Raw genomic sequence first — 26,895 nt, 5'->3', positions numbered from 1 at the left:
GAGGCTGTCATATGACCCGAGGACCCGGAACGTCACAGAACATGGTAAAGGGTCAATGACAGCGGCCCTTTACCACGTAATCGCTCCATTTGGAGCATATCCAGTTCAGCTCCTCCCCTCTTGTCACGATCAGGGGTCAGGCTCGAAGACCAATTGCTATAGCAGTTGCAGGACTATCACCGACCAGCAGGATAGGTACACAGGCAGGATAGGTACACAGGCAGTCACCCTGGCAGATGATGCAGGCTCACCTGAGGTGCGGAGTCTAAGTACTAACCGGTGTTCACCAGAGCTCCTGATGGTGGAGATGGATTTTGCTGTGTGTTAGTACCAGGTCATGGTCCTCAGGATCGCCCCACCAGGAGGTGAGCAAGCCAGGGTTCAGTAGTAGACAAGCAGGTAGGGATCAAACAGAAGCGTGGTCAGTAAACAAGCCAAAAGGTCGGTAATGAGTAGTTTCTGGTTGGGAACAGGCAGAAGCGTAGTCAAGGAACAAGCCAAGAGTTGATGACAAGCAGTAGCAAATATGGACGGCAGCAGGGAAGACAGGATTGAGATAGCACAATATTCTTGCAAGGAAAAAGGGCAGAGAGTTTATATCAGGAAGTTCGTGGGAGGAGCAAAGAGTTCAAGGTTCAGCAGAAATCAAGGCACAAGGCAGGGTTGTCCAAAGGATATCTGACAAGTTGCTGTCCAGCATCTCAGATAGCTCAGTGAGAAGATTCATTGCCAGACACAGCTGAGGGTCCAGGTCCTGACACCCCTCCTCGCACTGATCGGTACAGTGTGCTAAGAGAGGAAGGAGCCGGAGCAGCAGCACTGTGGGCCGGATCTGAAGTGCCCTCAGCGCTGATCTCTGCCCATCCATGCTCACATGCTCATTCATGGCTCATCTGTGCCAAATTCATGAGATTTGCTGGCCTCACATATCGAGGAAAGTTATATAGAAAGGTACCATCATCAAAATTTAATTGAGACAGAAATTTTGGGAGCAAGGACCCCAACTCCGAGCTCTTTAGGGGAAAGTCCAAGATAGTCTGCTTGCACTTTCCCCTGGAGAGCTGGGAATCGGGGTCCTTGCTCCCAAAATTTCTGTGCCAAATTCATGCCACATCATTTCTCATCCATGCCACTACAGTGCCTCACAAAAGTGCAATAGGTAGTCAAATTAGATGTGTAATTTATGCTCCTAGAACACCCGATGGTGCTCCCTGCATGTTGAGCCTCTGCATGTGGCCTGGCTGTATAAAAGTCTCACACATGTGGTATCGCCATACTCGGGAGGAGAAGCAGAATGTATTTTGGGGCATAATTTTTGCTATGTACATGCTATGTGCTAGAAATATCTTTTACATGGACAACTTTGTGTAAAAAAAAAAATTTTCATTTTCTTTCCACATTTTCCAAAAACCTGTGGAAAAAAAATGACATGTTCAAAAGACTCATTATGCCTCATAGATTATACCTTTGGGTTTTTGCTTTACAAAATGGGGTCATTTTTTGGCGTTTTTATTGTCCTGGTGCTCCAGGGCCTTCAAAAGTGTTATGCCGCATACACACGATCAAAATTTCCGACAACAAATGTTCAATGTGAGCTTGTTGTCGGAAATTCCGACCGTGTGTAGGCTCCATCGGACATTTTCTGTCAGAATTTCTGACAACAGATGTTTGAGTGCTGGATCTCAAATTTCCCAATAACAAAATCCGTTGTCGTAAATTCCAAGCGTGTGTAGACAATTCCGACGCACAAAAGTCCACGCATGCTCGGAATCAAGCAGAAGAGCCGCACTGGCTATTGAACTTAAATTTTCTCTGCTTCTCGTACGTGTTGTATGTCACCGCGTTCTTGACGTTCAGAATTTCCGACAACATTGGTGTGTATGCAAGACAAGTTTGACCCAACATCCATCGGAAAAAAATCCACGGTTTGGTTGTCAGAATGTCCGATCGTGTGTACGTGGCATAAGAGGTAGTCAAGACATTAAATGTGTAATATATGTTCCTAGAACACCTGATGGTGCTCCCTGCATGTTAGGCCTCTGTATGTGCCCAGGCTGTGAAAAAGTCTCACACATGTGGTATCGCCATACTCAGGAGGAGTAGTAGAATATATTTTGGGGTATAATTTGTGGTATGCGTGCTGTGTGTGAGAAATAACTTAGGACAATTTTGTGAAAAAAAATAAATCTTCACTTTGCAAAGAATTGTGGGAAAAAATTACAACTTCAAAAAAACTCAACATGTCTCATACTAAATACCCTGGAATGTGTATTTTCTAAAAAAGGGACATGTGGGGGGTATTTGTACTGTCCTGACTTAGTGTCTCAAGAAATTAGAGCTATTATAACTTTCACAAAGACCAAATAGTATACACTGATTTGGGTTATTTTCAAAGATATTTAGCAGTATAAACTTTGGCCAAAATATATGAAGAAAAATTTCTAATTTGCAAGATGTTATAACCGAAACAGCATATCTATGGTCAAATCTGTATTTGTATATATACTGTATGTAAACTCATATATACATTTCCACATTTTATTTCAATTATTTTTAGTCTACTCCTAATAATCTAAACAATCTTGTAGTTTGTAAACTTAACTTTGTAAAGGTCCCTATACATTTTAAAATAAAATTCACTATGCCCTGTTAATAGGCACTACTGCGTTGCAGAATTCACAGAGTTTACCTTCTGAGCTACAGAGGTGCTGAGAGGAGGAGTTTAAGGAAATGGGCAGCAAGGTACCATGGGATATGTAGTCCCTAGAAATTGAAAGTAAACAGCAGTAGAGAAGCTGCAAAACATGCAGAGAACCCAGGAAGTGTAAGGTAATTTTTCCTGTCAAGTGGTAAATTGTACATTAGAGCTTATGCCCCGTACATACGATCAGAAATTCTGTCAGAAAAAACTTGGATGGTTTTTCCGACGGAATTCCGCTCAAGCTTGCCGTGCATACACACGATCACACAAAAGGTCTCTGAACCGCCAAGAACGCGGTGAGGTACAACACTACGACAAGCTGAAAAAATGAAGTTCAATGCTTCCGAGCATGCGTCGAATTGTTTTCGAGCATGCGTGATTTTTTGCACGTCCGAATTGCATGCAGACGACGAACGCATTTTCCGATATGGACTTTTTCCGATCGAAAAATAGAGAACCTGCTCTCAATCTTTTGCTGGCTGGATTTCTACCAGCAAAAGTCTGATGGAGCATACACATGGTCAGAATTTCTGACCAAAAGCTCACATCCGACTTTTTCTGGCGGAATTTCTGATCGTGTGTACAGGGCATTAGACTCAAAGAGAAAGAAACAGCACAAGGAGCCAATTATTTGTACTGTGTGCACACTTACTAACATGACATAATGATAGAAGGAGAAAGCAGAATCACATACAGATGAGTTAATCAGTCTGGTGTTTCTGCTTTCACTGTCTAGTCAGTCTAGAATGCCTACAGCCACCAGAAATCTATTGATAGAGTAATGGATAAATGTGGAAGAGCTTAAAGTGGATGTAAACCCTCTCATATACCCAGTAAAGTGAATAGCCTCAGATGACACACAGAGATGAAACAAATCTCCCTAGATAAGTTTTACTTGTTTATCTGCGGCCTTCTCTTTTCTACATTCTTTCAAAAGTGCAAAATTGTGACAAAATCCTTCTGCATCCCTCAGTATCACAGAGGAGGGGACGGAGAGCTGCAGTTAGAGCTCTTGTAAACTGTGTGAGAACTCATTAACCACTTCGTGACTTACTGGGTACTTAAAGCGGAGTTCCACACAAAAATGGAACTTCCGCTTTTTGGAACCCTCCCCCCCTCCGGTGTCACATTTGGCACCTTTCAGGGGGGAGGGGGGTGCAGATACCTGTCTAAGACAGGTATTTGCATCCACTTCCGGCATAGACTCCCATGGGAGTCTATGCCTCTTCCCGTCCCGACCGCGCTGTCTGCTGGGAACACACAGCTCCCAGGAGAGAGCGGGGACCACTAGGGACGCGCAGCGCGACTCGCGCATGCGCAGTAGGGAACCGGGAAGTGAAGCCGCAACGTTTCACTTCCTGATTCCCTCACCTAGGATGGCGGCGGCAGCTGCCGAGAACCGAGCGGGTTCTCGGCGTCCCCTGCCGACATCGCTGGACCCTGGGACAGGTGAGTGGGCATGTATTAAAAGTCAGCAGCTGCAGTATTTGTAGCTGCTGGCTTTTAATATTTTTTTTTTTTGGCGGTGTGGGTGAACCCCCGCTTTAAACCCCCTTCCTGTCCAGGCCAATTTTCAGCTTTCAGCGCTGTCACTCTTTGAATGACAATTACGCGGTCATGCAACACTGTACCCAAATTAAATTTTTATAATTTTTTTCACACAAATATGGCTTTCTTGTGGTGGTATTTAATCACTGCTGGGTTTTTTATTTCTTGCTAAAAAAAAAAAAAATTAAAAAGGCCCAAAAATTTTGAAAAAAAAAGTTTCATAGTTATGTTATAAAATTTTGCAAACAGGTAATTTTCTTCATCATTGATGTGCACTGATGGGCACTAATAAGGCAGCACTGATGAGAAAGCGCTGAGAGGTGGCACTGATGGGCAACATTGATGGGCACTGATAGGTGGCACTGGTGTGCATTGATAGGTGGCACTGGTGGGCACTGATAGACAGCACTAATATGCACTGGTAGGTGGCACTGGCAGGTGGCATTGGTGGGCACTGCTTAGCAGCAGTGGGTGTCAGTGTGTGGGACTGATGTCCTTCTGACAGAAGGTAATCAGAAGCCAGTAATACCCCCCTTCACACACGGCACAGGAACTAAGGAACGTGCAGAGCTGTATTCTGAATAGACAAGCTGTGTGCTGAGCGCTCCCTCCCTGTCACAAATTTACCTCATGTGTCGGGAAAACTTCTCAGAAGTGAGTGACTCATGCTGGTAACAGAGGAACAAAGCACCAGAGAGAAACAACACTTAGAGCTTTGGAGAGACAAGTAAACACTACAGATATATGTGCTTTGTTCAGATTTCATGACTGAGGTTTACAACCACTTCAAAACCTTATGCAGCAAGGGTGACCCTACACATACAACTGTCTAAATTTTACAATTTTCATCACATTTACCAACAGTAATCCTAGGGCCCACACTACCTATTCAATTCACATCTAATCAGGTATTTCCACACTTACATAGATCGGACTTAAAGTGGAAGAAAAGCCTAACTATAACGATTCTTAAAAATGTCCCCCTCCACCCTATCTGCTGCAGGTGAAAGAAGGGAGCGCTGACAATGGTGGGCCATGGGAGCCTATGTGTGATATCATTGCTCCCGGCAGGGCCGTCTTTAATATTAACTGGACCCTGGGAAAACATTTTCTTGGGCCCTCCCAAATTCACTTAACTATTTGCAGGCAGTGTGGGCCCAAGGGGCAACTACTTTGGGCCCCACAACAATGACTGGGCCCAGGGCAGCTGCCCCTTTTGCTCTGTGCTAAAGACGGCCCTGGCTCCCGAAATTCACAGCCGTTTGTTGAGTGCTCTGTTATACAGAACTGCAGGATCATGTGACCAGACCAGAGTGGATTGAAAATAAGAAAAAACAGGTTAGTATAGGAAGGAGGAAACTTGTCTTTAGAATAGTTATTTAGGATTTTTGTCCACTTTAATTGGGATAAATCTTTGTGTACACAAACATCAGTGGATAAACAAAGCCTGGGCTATAAGGGAATCACATTTTTTGTTGGTTTTGTTCAACCTTTGTTTTGTTTCTGTTTTTAATAAATAATAGGAATGCAACATATTTTACACATCCTAAATCTTGTGTTACTATACACCCCATTCATCTTAAGCAGCATAATATTTATTTTGTGCAATGCAATTTAAACATAGTAGCATCTTTTTAACATTTGGTAACACTGCTCTGCAATGTAATGTAAACTCTATTGTAAATAACAAAAGAATTCTCTGTCCAGCAAAGAGACCTATACACAAAGAGCAAGACTTACAACATAGAGACTGTCAGAAAGAAATACATATAAAAGATAGGGAAATGCAGAAACACGGTAAGGGCGGCCGTGTGATTTCATTGTTTTTTGTACTTCGTCGGTTTCTACACTTGACTTATAATCTGTGCCTCTTCAGGATCGTACCATTGCAGGGGGGCCCCCTCTGCTGTTCTCCTTAACACATGGAAGGGTGCTTTCTGTGTGCACAAAAAGAGGTTATAAGAGTTAGGAAAACAGCAATTACTAACATGAGGGTCTCAAACAATACTTGTACAGTATGAGCTAGCAGAGATGAGCTGGAGAAATAGATGCAAATAGGGCAGAAAGGGATACAAACCCCATGGATGCACAAAAAAAGAGAGAGACAGACGAGGCTCGGAATGGTGGGTCATAAACAGTAATCAGGCAGGCACACAAACTCAAAAGGGATGCTGGTAGTATTAACATTTTTCCTTGTTATTCATTCTCTGGGTGTGTCCTGCATGTGAAGCTTATCATATGCGGTCTCCAACAGTAATATTTAGCAGTGTTTTTCACTAATATTATCATAAGACACAGGGTGTGGGCCTTGTACAAAAAGGCATCATCATTTAGGTGTATCTGGGGCAGGGTTTCTCAGTCTTTTTCCTTTAATACACCCTCTGAGAATATGTCAAATTTTCAGGCACTCCAGTCTAAAATGGGGTTCCCTATCAGAAATCTCTGCCTCCCCCTTTAAAAATAGTCCTCACCCCCCCGTCTTTACTCCCCTGCTTTCACATATGAGCCCTCAGTCGCTCCTTCACATCAAAAGGCAGCCCCCCCTTCACATGAGAGTTCCTAATCCCCCTTCACATCAGAATCCTCTGTACCCCCCTTTCACAGTCCTCAGTTCGACCCCCTCCTCACTTTTTCACATCAGTGACCACAGTTCACGCTCTCCTTTCACATCAGCCCCCCTTACCCCTATCACTTAAAGTGGTTCTACAGGCTGAAGTTTTTTTACCCTCATGCATTTTATGCCCCCAGCCCCTCCAATCCTTACCTGAGCTCAATCCAGCGATGTTCATGATACCCCAGGACACTCCCACCTCATTGGCTGAGACAGCAGCTGGAGCCTGTTGGCTCCCACTGCTGTCAATCACAGCCAGTGAGCTAATGCGAGGAGGAGGGCCAAGCCACGCTCTTATGTGTCTTATGGACATAGAGAGCCGCGGCTCGGGAGCAAGTGCACAGCAGTGTCCGTTAGGCAAGCAAGTGTCTCTGGGGACACTGCTCGAGGGGGTGAAGCCAGGAGTGCCGGCGGGTGACCCGAAAAGAAGAGGATCGGAGCTGCTCTGTGCAAAACCACTCCACAGTGCGGGTAAGTATAACATGTTTGTTATTAAAAAAAATAAAAAAGCAAAGCTTTAATACCACTTTAGGAAGACACCCCCCCCTCCAACACACACATTTTTTTCACAAGAGAGACCTACCTCCAAATCTTCACCACAGTGCAGCCGTGGCAGCATAACAGTGGGCAAGAGGTGGTGCCGATAAACAGAGGCCGACTTCCACACACTTCTGAATGCTGGGACTGCCCTAAATGCCTCTCCCTGGATTAGTCATATATTAATATCAAGCATACAAGTGTCCCCTCAATAAATTTCACAGCAGCCAAATTAATCCACCAGGGGGCCTTGTGGCTTCACCCTGGATTAGAGTCATGTGATTCTATTAAATAGCAGATGACTTTTGCTACCATTTTTGGAGCATGCACTAAGCTATTTTTACGGTATGTGTTTCCATTCGGTGACAGCCTGCCGACCTGTACCGTGAAAACACCTGGCGCTGTGCTAAAATACGAGACACAGAATGGCACCCCTGAGTAGCCAAAAATGGCACAGCCGGGTGCCTTCATGCCCTGGTTGAGAAACGTTGATCTAAGGGGAAGGGGCCATGATGTCAACTTCATAATAACAGTATACCAATATTTAGCCAGTACTAGAAATCACCAGTTAGTTACCTGTGTTTTTTGTGAGCCTAAAGCATGACTCCAAGATATCCCTCTGCGAATCCTTACAGCTCCTTTCCTATCTAAAGATCTTGGTCTTATTGCATCGGATCCTCTCATTTGTGCTCTGGCATGCCAACCTCTCAACTCTTCCGTAACCACAGACTTCGAAGGTCCATATATGACATTATGCTCCCTTACAGATGGTGCACGTGTAACCAAAAGAGCATTACTTTTTGGTGTTAAAGGACAGTATGCTAAATTGTAGGAGGGTTGAGGGTTAGATGACTCCGACAGTGACTCTGAGGAGTTTGATGTGTACAGTGGATTGGAGGATATGTAAATTGGATTCGACAATGAAAGAGTACTCAAGGTATTATTCTGTGAATTGTTGAAACTCGTTGCTCTTCGACACATTGTTCGCCCTCGGATATCAGAATCTTCTGGGACACTATGAACTCTGCAGAAGAAAGTAACATTGAATGATGGCTCTGGATTCAGAAAAGAGATAAGAGGATTTGTTTTTTTTTTTTTAAAACAAAGAGCATGATTACCTGACTGAATAAGACACAAGCCTTTTGTTGCTTCTTTCTGGGCTATCCTGTAAGCCTAAATGTGCCAAGTTGAGGTTATTAACACTCTCTGTAAATGATTCTTCTGATACAGGGGTTACTGCCGGGCTGCTGTTGCTGCAAAAATAGAAAGAAACACAACAATGCATCAAAGTATAACTAAAGGCACAACTTTTTTAGTTGTGGACAAAGAGAAGAGGGATTAGAACACCCATTATGTTTTTACTCCCGTTAGGGAGATTCACCCTATTTGTTCTGTGTACCATTATAACTGACAGTAAAAGTAAAAGAAAATCCCAAATTTTGTCCCCATAACAACAAGAAGGAAAATCCTACAATGGGGGCACTAGTTCAGAGGGGCCAAAGGGATTACCCTAATTTGCAGGGATTTCCTCTCACTTCCTGTTTTGACAATGGGACTGGAAAGGAAGGTAAATCTCCCCAACGGGACAAAGATGGGCAAAAAAAAAAAAAAAATGACAGGGTTTATAACCCTCCCTCTAAAATAAAGACAAAAAAGTTTGCCTATAGTTCTACTTTAGGTCAGAGATCAAATGTGTTTGTTTTATAGATTTTTCTTTTTAACAGTTCAATGGTAATGTAAATATATGTGCTATATATTAGAATAAAAAAGGAAGAGTTACCTCCATAGCCATATGTCCTGCATGAATAAAAGGAAAACTTCAATTGTTTGGGTGAGTTTTATTTATTCAATAATTGTATTTTTTTTTTTTATTTAAAAGTGTTTAAATTGATTTTTTTACTGTTTATATGAATTGTGCACTAATGATATGGGAATCACAGCACTGTTGATTTTCTATGGGAAGCGCTTTACTTGCTAACCCTCTCTGAATAAACTCTGTATGGAGCCATCTAAACAGGAAAGATAAAAGGGGGAAGACAGAGGACGAATCACACTTTTGACTAATGCATTTGTGTGTAAATTTAGCTTGAGCTATTGAGCTCTTAAAACAACATGCTTTTTCTATAAAACAGGCAAGGATAGTTAGAAAATTATTTGAAAACTAGCCCAGAGTTCCCCCCAGTTGGTTAAAATGGATTATTTATACAAAATGTGGCCACTGTATAGCAGAATCATAATCTCTTTTGTATTGCAATGTTAGCTTTGTTGTACTCTTGCAGTGGTTAATCTGTGTTTTTTTTATTGTATACTGCGGTATTGTAAAGGGGACATTTTGTTAATTGCATGTGAGCAAGGTCCTTTTTTTCCTCTACAGTATCGGTCTTGTTTTAAATTTTCTGGAGCGATATATTTTATAATAAAGCACTGTATTTAGTGTGTAGTGCCTTATAATATTGTGTTGCATCAATCTCTGCATAATAATTTGGTTTCTTGTTCATTAGAACACGAAGTGAAGGGGCAGTGCTAGAGATAAGAGGCAGTGTTGGCACCTCTGATGAGACTAAAAAGCCAGAACATTTATTCAAAGAGAATGCTATATTAACCTAATAGTCAATCAACACAGTCCTGTCTAATACTTTTTTATTTGTACTAAAAGTTAAATGATTAGGACAAGCTTTCAGGGTATACCCTCTTTTTCCGAGATCCAAGCAATGTAGAAAATAGGATTTTTCCATCATACTAACCTGTAAAATCCTTTTCTTTTAGTACATTATGGGACACAGAGTTAGGCTAATATTCATTACCTACTGGGTTATACTTCATGTCCAGGTGAATGGACACTGGTAGACCAAAGGTCTTTAGACAGGAAGTGATCCCCTATATAACCCCTCCCATACAGAAAGCCCCTCAGTTTTGTAGCAAGCACTGAATCCTTAAAAAAGGGGTGGGACCTCTGTGTCCCATGATGTACTCAAAGAAAAGGATTTTACAGGTAAGTATGACGAAAAGATCCTATTTTCTTTTTCATACATCATGGGACACAGAGTTAGGCTAATATTCATTACCTATAGAAAGCAAAAATAAAAATTAAGTACAGCGCTACGTTTAGAAATAAAGTGAAAAGCAGCCAACACACCTATAGACTCAAGGTAGAAAAAAAACAAAAGAAACAAAAGTGTGGCGCTTTATATCACATCCACAGCCGTGTGTATTACAATGAAGACAAATAAAAATGGTGAATACTACCAAAAAATGTATGACCATAAAATGGATAGTGTCAAATAATTAATCAGTGTTGATCACATATAAGGTAAATACACAATAATACTTAATCATCAGATTTGCCAGTGATTAATAAAAACCCGTGCTGGTTCCATGAGCCAGACACCAAACATAAAAAACATAAAACTTTAGAAGTCTATAAAAAATGTGTAGAAAAATAGTGAAGAAAACATCAACAGAGTTCAAAGGGGGTGATGCATGGCCAGATAGTATTCACAGAATTTTAGTCGCACCAAATCTGGCGAGTGGGCAAAAGGGAGACCACAAGTGTGCATAGATTGTACATCAGTGCCGGGGCCAACACCAGGAGTAGAGGAGGCTTACCGGAAAGAATTGACCTGAAATGGCGTACGCCAGACAAGTCAAAAAAGCATAATAACCACTGGTTCTGGGAAATGCGTCTTGTCAGATGTCATCAACAGATGGTGGAAAGAAAAGGGGGGGTCCACACGGCTTCCTCTCCCATAGGTAATCCAGCATAAGCCAAACGTGTAGTTTCATATGCCATGCGAGGAGCAAACAAAACTCACATAGCGTAAAAACGTTTTAAAACACTAGTTTATTAAAATAATAAAAAACAGACTCACATTTTGGAAGAACGAAACAGAGCTCAAATATCAAAAGCGGCGATCGTGAGGGGTCCACCCGACATGTTTCAGCTAAGGAGCCGTCATCTGGCTCCTTAGCTGAATTATCTGACACTATTCATTTTATGGTCATACATTTTTTGGTAGTATTCACCATTTTTATTTGTCTTCATTGTAATACACATGGCTGTGGATGTGATATATAGCGCCACACTTTTGTTTCTTTTAATATTCATTACCTACTGGGACGTCCCAGAGCAATAGCCTTGAGGGAAGGGAGACACCCTGCCAAACAATAGCCATCAGAGCTTATACGGCAGCCCGCAGTACACTGCGGCCGAAAGCCAAATGCTCGGCTGCTCGAACATCCACTTGATAAAACTTTGTGAACGTATGCACTGAAGACCAGGTAGCAGCCTTACAAATCTGAGCCACAGATAGCTGATGCCGAAAAGCCCAAGAGGTTCCTACACCCCTGGTAGAATGAGCTCTCACCCTAAAGGGAGGAGCTTTACGTTTCAGACCATAGGCCTGAATGACCAATTGGTGGACCCAATTGGCAATGGAAGCTGCCTGCCCCTTCTTCGGTCCTTTTGGTAAAACAAAAAAGCAGTCTGATCCTCGGATCTCCGCAGATCTAGACAAATAATCCTTGACTGCCCGGACAACGTCCAAGGAATTCAGTTGTCTCTCTTCCGCCGAACGAGGCTGAGAGAACAAAGAAGGCAAAATAATGTCCTGATTTAAATGAAGGGTTGACACAACCTTTGGCAAATAGCATGGAACAGGTCGTAACAGGACCCTGTCGTGGTGAAGGATCAAGTACGGTTCCCTGCGCGAAAGGGCTGCCAACTCTGACACCCTTCTAGCCGAGGTGATAGCCATCAGGAATGCTAGCTTGCATGACAGCAAGTCTAATGGAATTTGCTTCATAGGTTCAAATGGTTGTTTCTGTAACACGGACAGCACCAAGTTCAAGTCCCAAGGACACATAGGTGACCTAATGGGGGGGAAGCAAACGAGTTGCCCCCTGCATAAAGGTTCGGACCAGCAAATGGGAGGCTAAAGGCCTTTGGTAGAATACTGACAGGACCCAAATCTGACCTCTGATTGTATTCAAAGCCAATCTGATTTCCACAGCTGACTGTAGAAAAGAGAGAATTCTCCCAATCATGTATTTCTGAGGATGCCATTTTTTGGGGCTTCACATCAAGCAATATAAATCTCCCAGACCTTATGATAGATCTTCCTAGTGACTGCTTTTCTAGCATTCACTAGGGTAGACACCACTGGTCCCGAGATGCCACGGTCTTAATACCCTGGCTTCAATAGCCATGCCATCAAATTTAGAGACTGTAAATTGGGGTGGAATATAGGACCTTGAGACAGTAGATCAAGGTGACGTGGAAGCATCCATGGCCCGTCTATTTTCAGTCTCACAATGTCTGGGAACCAGGGCCTTCTGGGCCAGGCTGGTGCCACCTGAATGACTGGAACCCCCTCTCTCCGAATCCTGTGCAACAAATGTGGAAGGAGAGGGATCAGAGGGAAAGTATAAACCAGGGAGTACTGGCTCCATGGAACTACCAGAGCATCTGCTCCGATTGCCAGAGGATCTCTTGTTTGGGACACAAACTGCTGTAGCTTGTTGTTGAACCTGGATGCCAGTAGGTCGACCTCTGGCCACCCCCAACACTGGAAAATTTCCTAGAACACCCCCGGGTGTAGGGACCATTCCCCAAGGCAGATCTGCTGGCGGTTGAGATAATCTGCCTTCCATTTCTCTACTCCCGGGTTATGGACTGCAGATAGAATCGACACATGTCCCTCTGCCCAGGCTAGTATGTAGTTCACCTCCTTCAGAGCTGAATGACTCCTGGTACTGCCTTGGTTTATATAGGCCACTGCAGTGGCATTGTCGGACTGAACCCTGATAGGACAGTCCTGAAGCTCCACCGTCCAGGACCGTAGGGCCAGACGTACTGCCCGTAATTCCAGGATGTTGATGGGCAGGATCTGTTCTGTCCTTGACCATTTCCCCTGAGCTGTGAGCCCCTCTAGGGTCGCTCCCCAGCCTGAGAGACTGGCATCTGTAGTCAGTGCTCTCCAAGTTACCGGGAGGAAGGATTTTCCCTTTCGCAGATGCTGATCCTGCTACCACCAGTTGAGGCTTAAGCGTGCCCGAGGAGATAAAAACATTGGATCCAGGGTTTGTCCTCTTCTGTTCCAAGCCAACAAGATGTCTTGTTGTAAAGGCCTGGAATGGAACTGGGCATAGGGCACTGCCTTGAAGGAGGACACCATCCTCCCTAGAGGACTCATACAGAGCCGAATGGAGGGTTGTCTAGTGCTCCTTATCTGACGCACCTGATCCTTCAGGGCACAGATCCTTGCTGATGGCAAAAATACCTTTGCTTGGACCGTATCTAGGATCAGATCTAAATACTTTAGACTTTGAGTTGGTCTGAAGGTTGACTTTTTGGTATTTATGATACAGCCTAAACTTTCCAAATACCGCACTGTGCATTAGGTTTTCCCTGATCAGGCCTCCCTTTGGACATTGGTGTCATCATGGCGCCGGCTCCACGTTTTTACGTGGGACGTCTGACGCCAATAGGGCATCTACGCCGGCGTTATTTCTAACTTCCAACTTTCCTGATGCCCGACATGTCTAACGTTTGGCATAATTTCCGGTGTGTGACGTCTGGTGTTTTTTGACGCTCCTGTTCTTGAACTGAAATGTACTGAAAATGACATTCCTCTACTGCAAATCCCAGGAACCTCTGAGGCTGAAAGATAGGTACGTGTAAATACACATCTTTTATATCATTGGAGGCTAAAAAGTCTTTCATCTGGAGTGAGGCTACTACTGAGCAGACAGAATCCACCTGAAAGGACTGGAGCAGTAGATACTGGTTTGGGGATCTTAGGTCCAAAATCGGCCTTGTGTCCCTGTTTGGTTTTTGAACCGTAAACAGGTTTGAGTAAAACCCCACGCCCCTTTCGGATACAGGAACCTCTACAATCACTCCTTGATGCACTAAATGATGTAGTGCCTGAAGCAATAAGTCTCTTTTTGGAGGATCCGAGGGAACGCTGGATCTTAGAAACCTCTGAGGGGGAACCCCCCCGCAACTCCAGCTTGTAACCGCGGGATATAGTTGAGGTCACCCACTCATCCTGAACTATTGTTCTCCAAATGTCTGCAAAGTGCAGCAGCCTTTCCCCCCACCCGATAGAGTCCCCTCAAAAGGAGGGCTTGGTGCTAGGTTTAGAAGAGTTTTGGACCCAGGGCTTTTTCTGGCCCTGGCCTTGCGGCTTGCCCCTGGCTCTAGCGCCCTGTTGGTAGCGGAACTGCCTTGGCGCTGAGACATTTGAGGAAGCAGTCCCTGAGGTTTTAAAATGAGAGACACCTGGTGCTTTTCTTCACAGGAAGTAGAGAACTCTTCCCTCCGAAAATCTTTTGGATATACTTGTCCAAATGATCACCAAATAAACATTCCCCATGAAAGGGGAAATCTGCCAATAACTTTTTACAAGGAAGCTCGGCTAACCAGTTCTTAAGCCACAAAAGTCTGTACATATGTACAGACAAGAGAGCCAAACGAGAAACCTGCTGTATTGAATCCTTTAAGGCGTCAACAGCAAAACACAGTGCTCAAGGAATATCTGTCCTATTTTCAGCCAGATCATCCTCCCGGTTAGGCATGTCAGGCCATCTGACCTGATGTTTACTGACTGACAGATACCAATTGCTGCAACAGCTGGCTGAATAGCTGAACTGGCCAAAGAAAATGAAACTTTTAATAATGACTCTAATTTCTTGTCAACAGGGTCTTTCAAGCCCTGAGAGTTATCTACCGGCAAGTTAAGTTCTGGTTTAAGGAAGAGACTGCTGCATCTACGGCTGGCATGCTCCACTTCTTTCATCCATGGTATATAAAAAGGAAAACCTCTTAGGAGGAACAAAAATCCTTTCAGGATGTTCCCAATCAGCATACACCGCCTGTTCCAACAGTGGCTGTGAGGGGAAAGCCTGTGCGGCCTGAAGAGGCTTCAGGGACCCCAAAGAGGACCCGGTGGGCTCAGTAACCTCTGCAAGAGGCAACTTAAAGGTAGAACTAACCATTTCGGTAAGAGTCAGGATCCAAAGCCTCCGCGACTGAGAAGCAGACATACACTGGATATCTTCTTGTCCAGATTGCTCGGAAGCAGACTCATCCGCCAGGCCCTTCACAGAATCCTGAGCTTTTAGCTCTTCCCCATCCTCAACCCATTCCTGCTCCAAACTAGGAGTCTCCAGGGAGGGGGATCTGTCACGCTTCTTGCCACTCTGTGGGATGGAGGCAATCATGCCAGCAATCCTGTGCTCTAACCCGGCTAGGGCCGAGGACAGTTTATCCTTGGTGATAAAGGGTGAAGTAGCAGCGTTGACTGTAGGCACAATACCAGATAGACGCAGTGGCTCAGATTGGCCGGAAGCCTCTGGTCTTTCAGGGGATACGACTAGGTTCATCAGGAACTACAGACGACATAGGTGTGCCCTTCCCTGTAGTTTTAGTCCACTCCCCTTTTTTGAAGACATTTGCTAGCCACAAAAGGAGAGTACTTGGGTGTAGTATTAACACACTTCAGAAGGGAGACCCTTTTATAGGGCTCACAAAGCCCCTATGCAACAATCCTGCTAAGCACCTTTAGCCTGCCAAGCAACACCTGGTAACTCACGTGACCCGGGTAAGGAGAAATGAACTGCTGCAAATGTCTGGCTCATAGCCTGCTCTGTGTCCCACAGCTGCCTTCTGGAAGCACCGCATGCTTGGCATACACATCCAGCTGGCTGTGCGTCGGATGTTCTGTGCAGAACAGGCGTGGCTGTATTCGCGTATGACGCAAGTCTCCGTGCGCCCAGATGAAGGCTACTGCGCATGTGCGGCGAAGCCACATGCACCATGGCCGCCAAACAAACTGCTGAACACAGCGGCGCTCTTGCGAATACACCTGCACCGTGGCGAACCAAGGCAAAATGGCACACCATTGTGCACCATCATACAGGTAAAAAACAGTCAGACACAAGCAAAAAAGGTACACTTTCCAAACACCCACAGCTAGCCCAAAACTCCCCCCCGTATGGTCACCGCAAACATGTGTCCAGCCTCTAACTAGCTTGACTGATTGTTACAATCACTGGGACACCCCATAATAAATAAAATAAAGGGGTTTCACTTACCCGTCCAGGCGCAGGGCAGCTTAGTACCCGTCGAGGCGCAGTGTCCAGCGCCTGGAGGCCGCAGTACAGGCAAAACCTTGCAGGATCTTGAGTCTTCTTTGCGAGGCTCGGGTACCATTTATCTAAGCATATATAGCCTGTGTCGAATGGATCCAATCGGTCAATCCCTTGATTCATTTAAGAACCGTTTGTGGGACTAAAGACCTGGAGCTCAGAGAGCTCAAACAACCGTGCCATCCACTCTGCAGACACTGGTAAAAAACTGAAGTACTTCCTGTATGGGAGGGGTTATATAGGGGATCACTTCCTGCCTAAAGACCTTTGGTCTACTAGTGTCCATTCACCTGGAGATGAAGTATAACCCAGTAAGTAATGAATATTAGCCTAACTCTGTGTCCCATGATGTATGAAAAACAAATACAGCTATAATCTCTTTATATTTTAAACCCAAAAATGTAATATATTGCAGCTTACCAATTCTTAGATGTGGTGGCTGCATTGGTTTTCTTTTTTAGGCTTTTTTTCTCCCTTTTATCTTCATCTGTTGATCTGGCCAATAAGTCTGTTAAATCTCAACATCCTTTAACAGAACAAGTTGTCCAGCAAAAGTGGCATTTTGAGGACTGAGACAAACCATTTAAAACTAACAGGGGTGCTTACAATGGGCAGCTATTATTCATTTATTTAAAACCTTTATCCCAAAAGGAAATTCTGTAACTGCTTAAAAATTGTTATATGGGGTACAGTTTTAATCTGTTAGTCAAGTCCATCTTAATCTGCTAGTGCATCAAACACTGCCCTATCTCATGCTGCTGTCCAAAGGTGTGTCTGTTGCTCCTACACCCAGAGTGGAGACACCCAATATTACTGGCAGGAGCACCAGGTGAAAAAACAAAACTATAAAAAGAAAACAAATGCAGCCACTGCCTTTAAGTATTTGTATGTTACAATATAATAAATTGTTTTTGGGTTTATTACGCTTTAATATTATATTTTTTGAAGTATTATTCTTTTAGTGCTTCACAGCTGAAGTATACTGCAAATGTACGACATACAAATAGGAGGAGAATGCAGGAAATGCAAGGACCACTCTGTGTTATTCCCTTACCTGCTATTGCCTTGGGAGTTACATGATCTTCTCTGGTTTTTGTCATAGGGCAGGTCTAGGCTGGACTCCCTCCAGGGGCTATTCTGTATTGGAGATTTGTCATTTTCATCTTCTGTCCTCACAAGGCACAATCCCTCTAAAGTCTGAGGTCGCATGGGCCTGTTGACTTGTACTCTTTGCAGACTGTCATCTTCGATGAAGACAGATTAAGATAAAGTTATTTGTATAAAATCGATAGGGATGTATTTGTCAAAATAATAATTACTCAGCTAAGTTATTCCATTCTTTCCATTTACCTTCCCCCAATGTTGCAACATCAGAAAGGGAACTAGATTCCGATGCACTGCTGCTGTCTGAAAGAGAACAGATAAAAAGACTTACAATGTCAAAAATGTTAATTTTCTCTAGTAGAACTTTCTTGTGTAAATGGCAAATTCTATTTTAGTTGTAGGTGGCAATATTTGTTTGTCTCTCTTCTCTTACCATCCATATGCAGGTTCTCTTGGCTTTGCTCTTGGATTAGTCTGTTCTCCAGAAAACGAAGTTTTTGCTCTGATGTTTTCAATGCTGCCTTCCTTTGCTGCCGAACTTGTCTAGAAACAGACTCTTCCATGTATAGACGACGTGCGGCCTCTGTTATCTGCCGTTGTAATGCCAGATCCCTTTCTAGATAGCCAAGTGGATCCTGAGAAAACCATTAGATGAGAGATGCTAAATAAACTGTACATTTTGTTTCATCATAATACATACTGTATATACAGAGCAGAAATACGGTGTAGCATAAGGCTGATCCACTACTACAAAGAAGATTACACACAAAGCTGAACAAATCAGGGCTATGATTCCAAAAATCCAGTGACTGTTACATGCAATAGGAAAATATGTCACAGTACAGCAAATATTATAAAACCTGCATTATGTTATTTTTAATAGTGGTGCATACTCATGACTCTAGAGCAGGGTTTCCCAACCAGGGTTCCTCCAGAGGTTGCCAGGGGTTCCTTGAACAATCCGTCATTTTTGCCTCTCAGATAAACTCTCACTGACACCATTGCAATGACCACAAGTGTAAGAAGAATTTCCCCCAGTGATCAACACACTGTAGATATAGTCATATTTAGCAGGGGTTCCTTGAGACCGGAAAGTTATTTCAAGGGTCCCACTGTGTTGAAAAGGTTGAGAAAGTCTGCTCTAGAGGTGTACAGTATATTCACCATATGTCACCAATGTGGCAGTGCCTTGGGTAGCAGGATTAAAGGGGGGCAGGATTAAAATGGACAATTAGTAATAACGTATTTTGTTTCTTTCTTCTTATGGACATTTATGGGTAAATTTAGCAAGAGAACCACCAATACCTCATTCTAGAATTAGAGCTTGTACAAAAATCTGCCCCCATTCTGGTATGCCTAGCACAGCATGATGTCCAAATACAGATGTGCATTGCCCACTCTAGTTCAATAAGGATGGGTGCTCAATTCTAAAAAATGTTTCCCAAATGTTAATACAAATGCACAAAACTGTGAAAGAGAGCCATTGTAGAAATACCTAGGTGTGTTCACTCATTTGAAATACATTGAATCTATGCTGTGCAATGTTGATAACATTTGTGTTATTATAGAATGGTTGCACTGCTTTTGCTGCAGGAACGTGTACACAAGGGATAACAATGTAAAATATAAATCACTAATGCCCTGTACACACGATCGCACATTCTGACAACAAAATCCATCAGATTTTTTCAGACGGATGCTGGCTCAAACTTGTCTTGCATACACGCGGTCACACAAAGTTGGTGGGAAATTCCGAACGTCAAGAACGCGGTGATGTACAACACGTACGACGAGCCGAGAAAAATGAAGTTCAATAGCCAGTGCTGCTCTTCTGCTTCATTCCGAGCATGCGTGGAACTTTGTGTGTCGGAGCTGTCTACACACGATCAGAATTTACGCAAACGGATTTTGTTGTCGGAAAATTTTAGAGCCAGCTCTCAAACTTTGTGTCTCGGAAATTCTGATGGAAAAAGTCCGATGGAGCCCACACACGGTCGGAATTTCCGTCAACAAGCTCCGATCGCATATTTTCCATCGGAAAGTCCGACCGTGTGTACAGGGCATAAGAGTTATGCTGCCATAGTAAAAATCTTTATTGAAATTAATGTGTTTATTACATAACATATTAGAAGTTCCTTTTTTTTTGTTGTTGTTTGCGCCCCGGAACATAAGTACTTTTATCACTGAGAGATGCAGCTTTTACCCTGAATTTCAACCATTGCCATTTTGAAAAGTTACAATTTCACTATTTGCAAAGTCCTGGGGTGGGGCTGGAGCATGGAGAAAGGAATGTCTAAGTGCTAAAACACAAAAACTGCTCCTGCTTACCTTTCCATGACAGTGAATTGTTCTTTCATCCAGTTTAAATAAAGCTCCAACTCTCCGCCGGACTTTTGGAGGTGTTTCCCCAGGCTTAAGGGGAAATTCCTTTGGCAGAACCCCTATCAATTCCTAATAAGAAATATAAAGAAAAAGATTTTTTCATTAAATATTTTGCTAAAAAACATCTTCAATCACCCAAATAATCTGGAACAATTATTTGCTGATGCATTCCTGGTAATCCTGTCACTGTGACGATTAAAGTCTATCTTTAGAGTTATCATTTTCAACTGCACCGGCAGGCCAGCATGTTGCAAGCTATTAATAATATGTTGTATTCTTTTATTTTTATTTTCAGTGTGTTGAATGATATATATATGTGGCACGAAAAGCATGCATTGGTGGAGAATTTTGTTTTAGCAAGGGATCACATCCAATTTTTCTAATGATGCATTTTTGATTACAGTTTTGCATATTTTAATTTCAGATGGGAATGTGAGTAAATGTTTGTGATACATGATTTTGTTTTTCCAATTTAACAATGTCAGGTTATCTTCCCTAAAAAGCTTCAACTACTTCTTAAGATATATCTCCTATGCCCTACAGATTGTACTCTGCCACCACCCCCTGCCTTTAATAACAGCAAACTGCAGCTGTCAAGATTACAGCAGAGACTTTCTTTGTATTACAGGAGTACCTGCATCCACTTCAGTGCAAAATTCATTGGAGTTGTGGGATTCTGGAGATTGTTCATCTCACATCTTGGACTGATTCTGAGGCCTATATACAATGTTACCAGGAAAAAAGACTGAGTTCTCATGGGGTTCAGAGCAGCGGACCACATTCCTTGCTGCTAATGAAGCCATTTTGCAGCATCAGGGATTGGGACCCGTAAGACAAGGAGTACCATTTCAGCTGGATGTAGTGGAGCAGGATGGTACCTTATCTTGTAGTCTTTAAACACCACCCTGGAAGAACACATCAAGGTGCCCAAGACCTGTGTTTAACCAATAAACTCACCAAAAGGTAAATAACCTTACTAGATATTCTCTTTTTTTCTATATAGTCCCATCCATCTGTTAACTGTCCATCCAATCCACTTTTTTCCCCAGGTAATGCAAAAATAAAGCTCCACATAGTGTTGTACCACTAAAAACACCCAATTTAATTAAAAATGTAAAATGCTATTATACTCACATCTACAGTAATGTTGGCATCTTTGGCACCAGTTTGTTAAGCCTTATTTATATCCGAGTCTCCCTTGAGAAAGTCCTCTGATAAAGAAACGTATTGGACAGAGGGGCCTGGTAGATCTTTTTCAGAGTCGGCAGGTGAGAGACGCCTGGCGGCAGTAATTATTTTCAGGAGCAGGAGGCTCAGATATGCATTGACTTAAACTGGTGCATGCATGTTTTGTTAAATTAGTAAATATGCTTAATTCTTTTTTTTATTTTTTTATCTGGATCAGTACTGATTTATGAAGATCTCCAAGTGACTTACAGCCTCACGCAAGCAGATCTGACGTAGCTCATCCAGACAGTTTTGCATTTTCTTTTCCAGTGAACCTTGCTGAATGCGCATTGCTTGTGTCAGCTCTTTACATGAAGTCAACGGAGAGCTAGTAACTAAAGAAAAAAAACAAAGAAGATAAACACTTAAAATCATGCAATTAACAGAGTAAAGAAGGCAATATAGGAATTAACCTAAAGGGTACAAGAAAGTAATGGTAAGTGAAACCAAGTGTAGACTAAGAATTAATAAAAGGAAAACTGGTAATAAAGCAAGTTTAACCAGTCACTGATGTTTACATCGTTACTGTAATTTTCCTTTTGCAAGGAGAAGTTGGTGGTCACCTATAAAAGAGCTGGAAACAGGAAAGCAACAATCACTTCTACTTTCGACAGTTACAGATTTGTTCAAATGGAAATCTCAAAGGGTTTACATAGTGTTTAACTACTTCAATACCAGACACCTTCCCACCCAGGCCAATTTTCAGCTTTCAGCGCTGTCATGCTACACTGTACCCAAACACATTTTTTTATCATGTTGTTCCCACAAATAAAGCTTTCTTTTGGTGGTATTTGATCACCTCTGCGGTTTTTATTTTTTGCGCAACAAAAAAAAAAAGACAGAAAATTTTGAAAAAAAACAAGTTTTTCTTTGTTTCTGTTAAAAAATTTTGTAAATAAGTATGTTTTCTTCTTCAATGATGGGCAGTGATATGGCTGCACTGACGGGCACTGATACGGTGGCACTGATGGGCACCGATGAGTTGGCACAAATGAGGTGGCACTGATGGGCACTGATAGGCGGCACTGATGGGCACTGATAGGTGGCACTGGTATGCGGCACTGATGGGCACTCGTAGGTGGCATTGATGGGTACTTTTGGGTGGCACTGATTGGCACAGACTGGGCACATGTGGATGGCCATGGGGTACATACCTGGCCATCCATATGTTGCCCCCTACCCTGGTGGTCCTGGTGGCGTACCTGGTGGTCCAGTGTGGTCATCTGAGGGGGGCTGCGCTGATAAACAATCAGCGCAGACCCCCCCTGTCAGGAGAGCCGCCGATCGGCTCTCCTCTACTCGCATCTGTCAGACGCGAGTGAGGAAAAGCCAATCAATGGCTCTTCCTATTGACATCGTGATCAGCCGTGATTGGACATGGCTGATCACATGGTAAAGAGCCTCCGCCGGAGGCTCTTTACCAAGATCAGTGAAGCGATGTGTCAGACTGACACACTGCGCGCCCCGCGGGCGCGCGACGGCATGTTATTCTGCTGGACGTCATGTGACGCCCAGTCAGGATAACGGAACCACCGCCCGGCCATCAATCTGCTATAGGCCGGGCGGGAAGTGGTTAAAGAGTACTAAAAAACTTTGGGAACTGGTGGTATTTGTTTGCCCACTGTGCATGTTTACTGTGGCTATTAGGTCTTGCAATACAATAGCAATGCACATTACCCAGTCTAGCTGGTTACTAACAGCTTGGAAGCCATCCTACTGAATCCGCACACCATCCACCTCACCTGTACGCACTCAGCCCCCCCCCCCTCAATCCTGTATATATGTCAGCCCCCCTCACACCTGTATGTATGTCAGCGCCCCCCACACACACACACACCTGTATATATGTCAGCGCCCCCCACACACACACCTGTATATATGTCAGCTCCCCCCCACACACACACACACAGATCTGTATATATGTCAGCACCCCACACACACACCCACCTGTATAAAGGTCAGCCCCCCACACACCCACCTGTATATACAGTAGGGACAGAAAGTATTCAAACCCCCTTTTTCACTCTTTGCTATATTGCAGCCATTTGCTAAAATCATTTACGTTAATTTTTTCCTCATTAATGTACACACAGCACCCCATATTGACAGAAAAACACAGAATTGTTGACATTTTTGCAGATTTATTAAAAAAGAAAAACTGAAATATCACATGGTCCTAAGTATTCAGACCCTTTGCTCAGTATTTAGTAGAAGCACTCTTTTGATCTAATACAGCCATGAGTCTTTTTGGGAAAGATGCAACAAGTTTTTCACACCTGGATTTGGGGATCCTCTGCCATTCCTCCTTGTGGATCCTCTCCAGTTCTGTCAGGTTGGATGGTAAATGTTGGTGGACAGCCATTTTTAGGTCTCTCCAGAGATGCTCAATTGGGTTTAAGTCAGGGCTCTGGCTGGGCCATTCAAGAACAGTCACGGAGTTGTTGTGAAGCCACTCCTTCATTATTTTAGCTGTGTGCTTAGGGTCATTGTCTTGTTGGAAGGTAAACCTTCAGCCCAGTCTGAGGTCCTGAGCACTCTGGAGAAGGTTTTTGTCCAGGATATCCCTGTACTTGGCCGCATTCATCTTTCCCTCGATTGCAACCAGACGTCCTGTCCCTGCAGCTGAAAAACACCCCGACAGCATGATTCTGCCGCCACCATGCTTCACTGTTGGGACTGTATTGGACAGGTGATGCCATAAAGCCCCGACTGGTGGAGGGCTGCAGTGATGGTTGACTTTCTACAACTTTTTCCCATCTCCTGACTGCATCTCTGGAGCTCAGCCACAGTGATCTTTGGGTTCTTCTTCACCTCTCTCACCAAGGCTCTTTTTCCCCGATAGCTCAGTTTGGCCAGACGGCCAGCTCTAGGGAGGGTTCTGGTCGTCTCAAACGTCTTCCATTTAAGGATTATGGAGTCCACTGTGCTCTTAGGAACCTTAAGTGCAGCAGACATTTTTTTGTAACCTTGGCCAGATCTGTGCCTTGCCACAATTCTTTCTCTGAGCTCTTCAGGCAGTTTCTTTGACCTCATGATTCTCATTTGCTCTGACATGCACTGTGAGCTGTAAGGTCTTATATAGACAGGTGTGTGGCTTTCCTAATCAAGTCCAATCAGTATAATCAAACACAGCTGGACTCAAATGAAGGTGTAGAACGATTTCAAGGATGATCAGAAGAAATGGACAGCACCTGAGTTAAATATATGAGTGTCACAGCAAAGGGTCTGAATACTTAGGTCCATGTGATATTTCAGTTTTTCTTTTTTAATAAATCTGCAAAAATGTCAACGATTCTGTGTTTTTCTGTCAACATGGGGTGCTGTGTGTACATTAATGAGGGAAAAAAATGAACTTAAATGATTTTAGCAAATGGCTGCAATATAACAAAGAGTGAAAAATTTAAGGGGGTCTGAATACTTTCCGTCCCCACTGTATGTCAGCTCCCCACACACACACACCTGTATATATGTCAGCGCCCCCCCACACCCACACCTGTATATATGTCAGCGCCCCCCACACACACACCTGCATATATGGCAGCCCCCTCCCCTACACACACACACACACACACACACCTGCATATATGGCAGCGCCCCCACACACACACCTGCATATATGGCAGCCCCACATACACAAATCTGTACACACACACGCCTCTGGCCCCTCCCTGTACACAAACAGCCCCCTCCCTTTCCTACAGGTGGTGGGCTGGGCAGGCCAGCGGGTGGGGACAGAAGCTGTTGGAAAATGCCATGACTAGACCCGTAATTGTGAAAAATACTGAAGCATTAGCGGTAGTGGGCAAACCAGTGGGAGGAGACAGACGGCAACAACTTTGGCCAGGTTATTTGGGTGACAACCGCGCCTGTCACTGAGATGCAGGAGGAACTGAAGCTCCCTCGCCCCCCTCAACACTCCCTCCCAGCAGGTGCTCTCTCGCCACCCCCTGTGCCGGCCCTGCATGACTGGGCTCTTCCAGCTTTTTCTTTTGTTCACAACCTCATTCTTTTTAATTGTGTTTCCACGTATTTGGGTCCCTGAAGCCAGTGTAGCACATTTGTACAGCACTCTTCTGTGCTTAAAAAAAGTGTAGGGTTTTTTAAGCATTATGGCCATAACACTGTGCCACAAAGGAGTCTTCCCCTCCTTCATACTCAGCATGCATAGTGAATGTGAACTGTTGAAGTACGCTGACATGCATTTTGCACACCTTGCACTTATTCTACTTTTAAAGTAACTTTAATGACACATTGCAGGTCAAGGTTCCCAAAATGTTTTTTACTGAATGTACTGTGATGCAACACATGGGTGTGAAAATTCTATTGAAAAAGTATTTTCCTTTTTACTTGTATTTGACTGCATGACGACAATTGATATAAAAGAGATGAGTAGGGATGAGCTTCGTGTTCGAGTCGAACCCATGTTCGACTCGAACATCGGCTGTTCGATCGTTCGCCGAATTGCGAACGTTATGGGCCGTTCGCGCTAAATTCGTGTGGCGCGTCATGGCCCATAATTCACTGCGGCATCGCAGTGCATTGCTGGCTGATGATTGGCCAAGCATGCACTATGACCCGCATGCTTGGCCAATCACAGCGCCGTCAGTAGAGAGAGCTGTAATTGGCCAAAGCCAGGGTGGCTTTGGCCAATTATGGCTCAGGGGATTTAGTACACACCCCACACTATATAAGGCCGCCTGCACGGCGGCCCTGTGTAGTGTGTGTTCCGTTGTGCTGAGAGATAGAGAGAGAGAGAGACAGTGTCATTTGATTTGAGTTAGATAGATTAGGCAGAACAGTCAGTCAGTTAGCTGCACTTACAGTGTATTGTGTATATATATGCATCCCAGGTGTTGCATATATATATATACACTGTATTCAGTTTAGCTAGATCCGTTCCTGTTATCTTCTATCTAGACTATTTACATTTAATGCAGTGCGTCCTGCTCACAGTGTTCAGCTAGATCCGTTCCTGCTATTTACATTTAGTGCAGTGCGTCCTGCTCACAGTGTTCAGCTAGATCCGTTCCTGTTATCTTCTAGACTATTTACATTTAGTGCAGTGCGTCCTGCTCACAGTGTTCAGCTAGATCCGTTCCTGTTATCTTCTAGACTATTTACATTTAGTGCAGTGCGTCCTGCTCACAGTGTTCAGCTAGATCCGTTCCTGTTAAATTCCTACTGACAGGCAGGCTTGTCTGGTTACAGTATATAAAGCTACCTGAAGAAAATTACAGGTGTTCTATTTGATCCTATTAGTACCACGGTCAGGCAGCTAGACTATTTACATTTATTACAGTGCGTCCTGCTCACAGTGTTCAGCTAGATCCGTTCCTGTTATCTTCCTACTGACAGGCAGGCTTGTCTGGTTACAGTATATAAAGCTACCTGAAGAAAATTACAGGTGTTCTATTTGATCCTATTAGTACCACGGTCAGGCAGCTAGACTATTTACATTTAGTACAGTGCGTCTTGCTCACAGTGTACAGCTAGATCCGTTCCTGTTATCTTCCTACTGACAGGCAGGCTTGTCTGGTTACAGTATATAAAGCTACCTGAAGAAAATTACAGGTGTTCTATTTGATCCTATTAGTACCATGGTCAGGCAGCTAGACTATTTACATTTAGTACAGTG

The 26,895-nt window shown here is 43.7% G+C and overlaps 1 protein-coding gene across 2 annotated transcripts in view; it reads right to left on the bottom strand.

Annotated features, from left to right (window-relative positions):
* Positions 1-5,624: 5,624 nt before the first annotated feature.
* INAVA (innate immunity activator) overlaps positions 5,625-26,895 on the bottom strand; it is a 65,768-nt gene continuing 44,497 nt past the window's right edge. For both annotated transcript variants that reach the window (XM_073615963.1, XM_073615962.1), the window contains exons 3-10: positions 21,471-21,595; positions 19,980-20,102; positions 18,085-18,286; positions 17,898-17,954; positions 17,602-17,791; positions 8,516-8,650; positions 7,974-8,421; positions 5,625-6,186 (exon numbers count right to left, since the gene is read on the bottom strand). In XM_073615963.1, the coding sequence (XP_073472064.1) occupies positions 6,094-6,186; positions 7,974-8,421; positions 8,516-8,650; positions 17,602-17,791; positions 17,898-17,954; positions 18,085-18,286; positions 19,980-20,102; positions 21,471-21,595 (1,373 nt within the window). In that variant the 3' untranslated portion in view covers positions 5,625-6,093. The remainder of the gene's footprint in view (positions 6,187-7,973; positions 8,422-8,515; positions 8,651-17,601; positions 17,792-17,897; positions 17,955-18,084; positions 18,287-19,979; positions 20,103-21,470; positions 21,596-26,895) is intronic.

This window comes from Aquarana catesbeiana, linkage group LG02, assembly GCF_042186555.1.
Source record: "Aquarana catesbeiana isolate 2022-GZ linkage group LG02, ASM4218655v1, whole genome shotgun sequence".
Lineage (NCBI taxonomy): Eukaryota > Metazoa > Chordata > Amphibia > Anura > Ranidae > Aquarana > Aquarana catesbeiana.
Note: the sequence above shows the minus strand (reverse complement) of the source record. Positions and strands in the feature narration are given on the sequence as shown.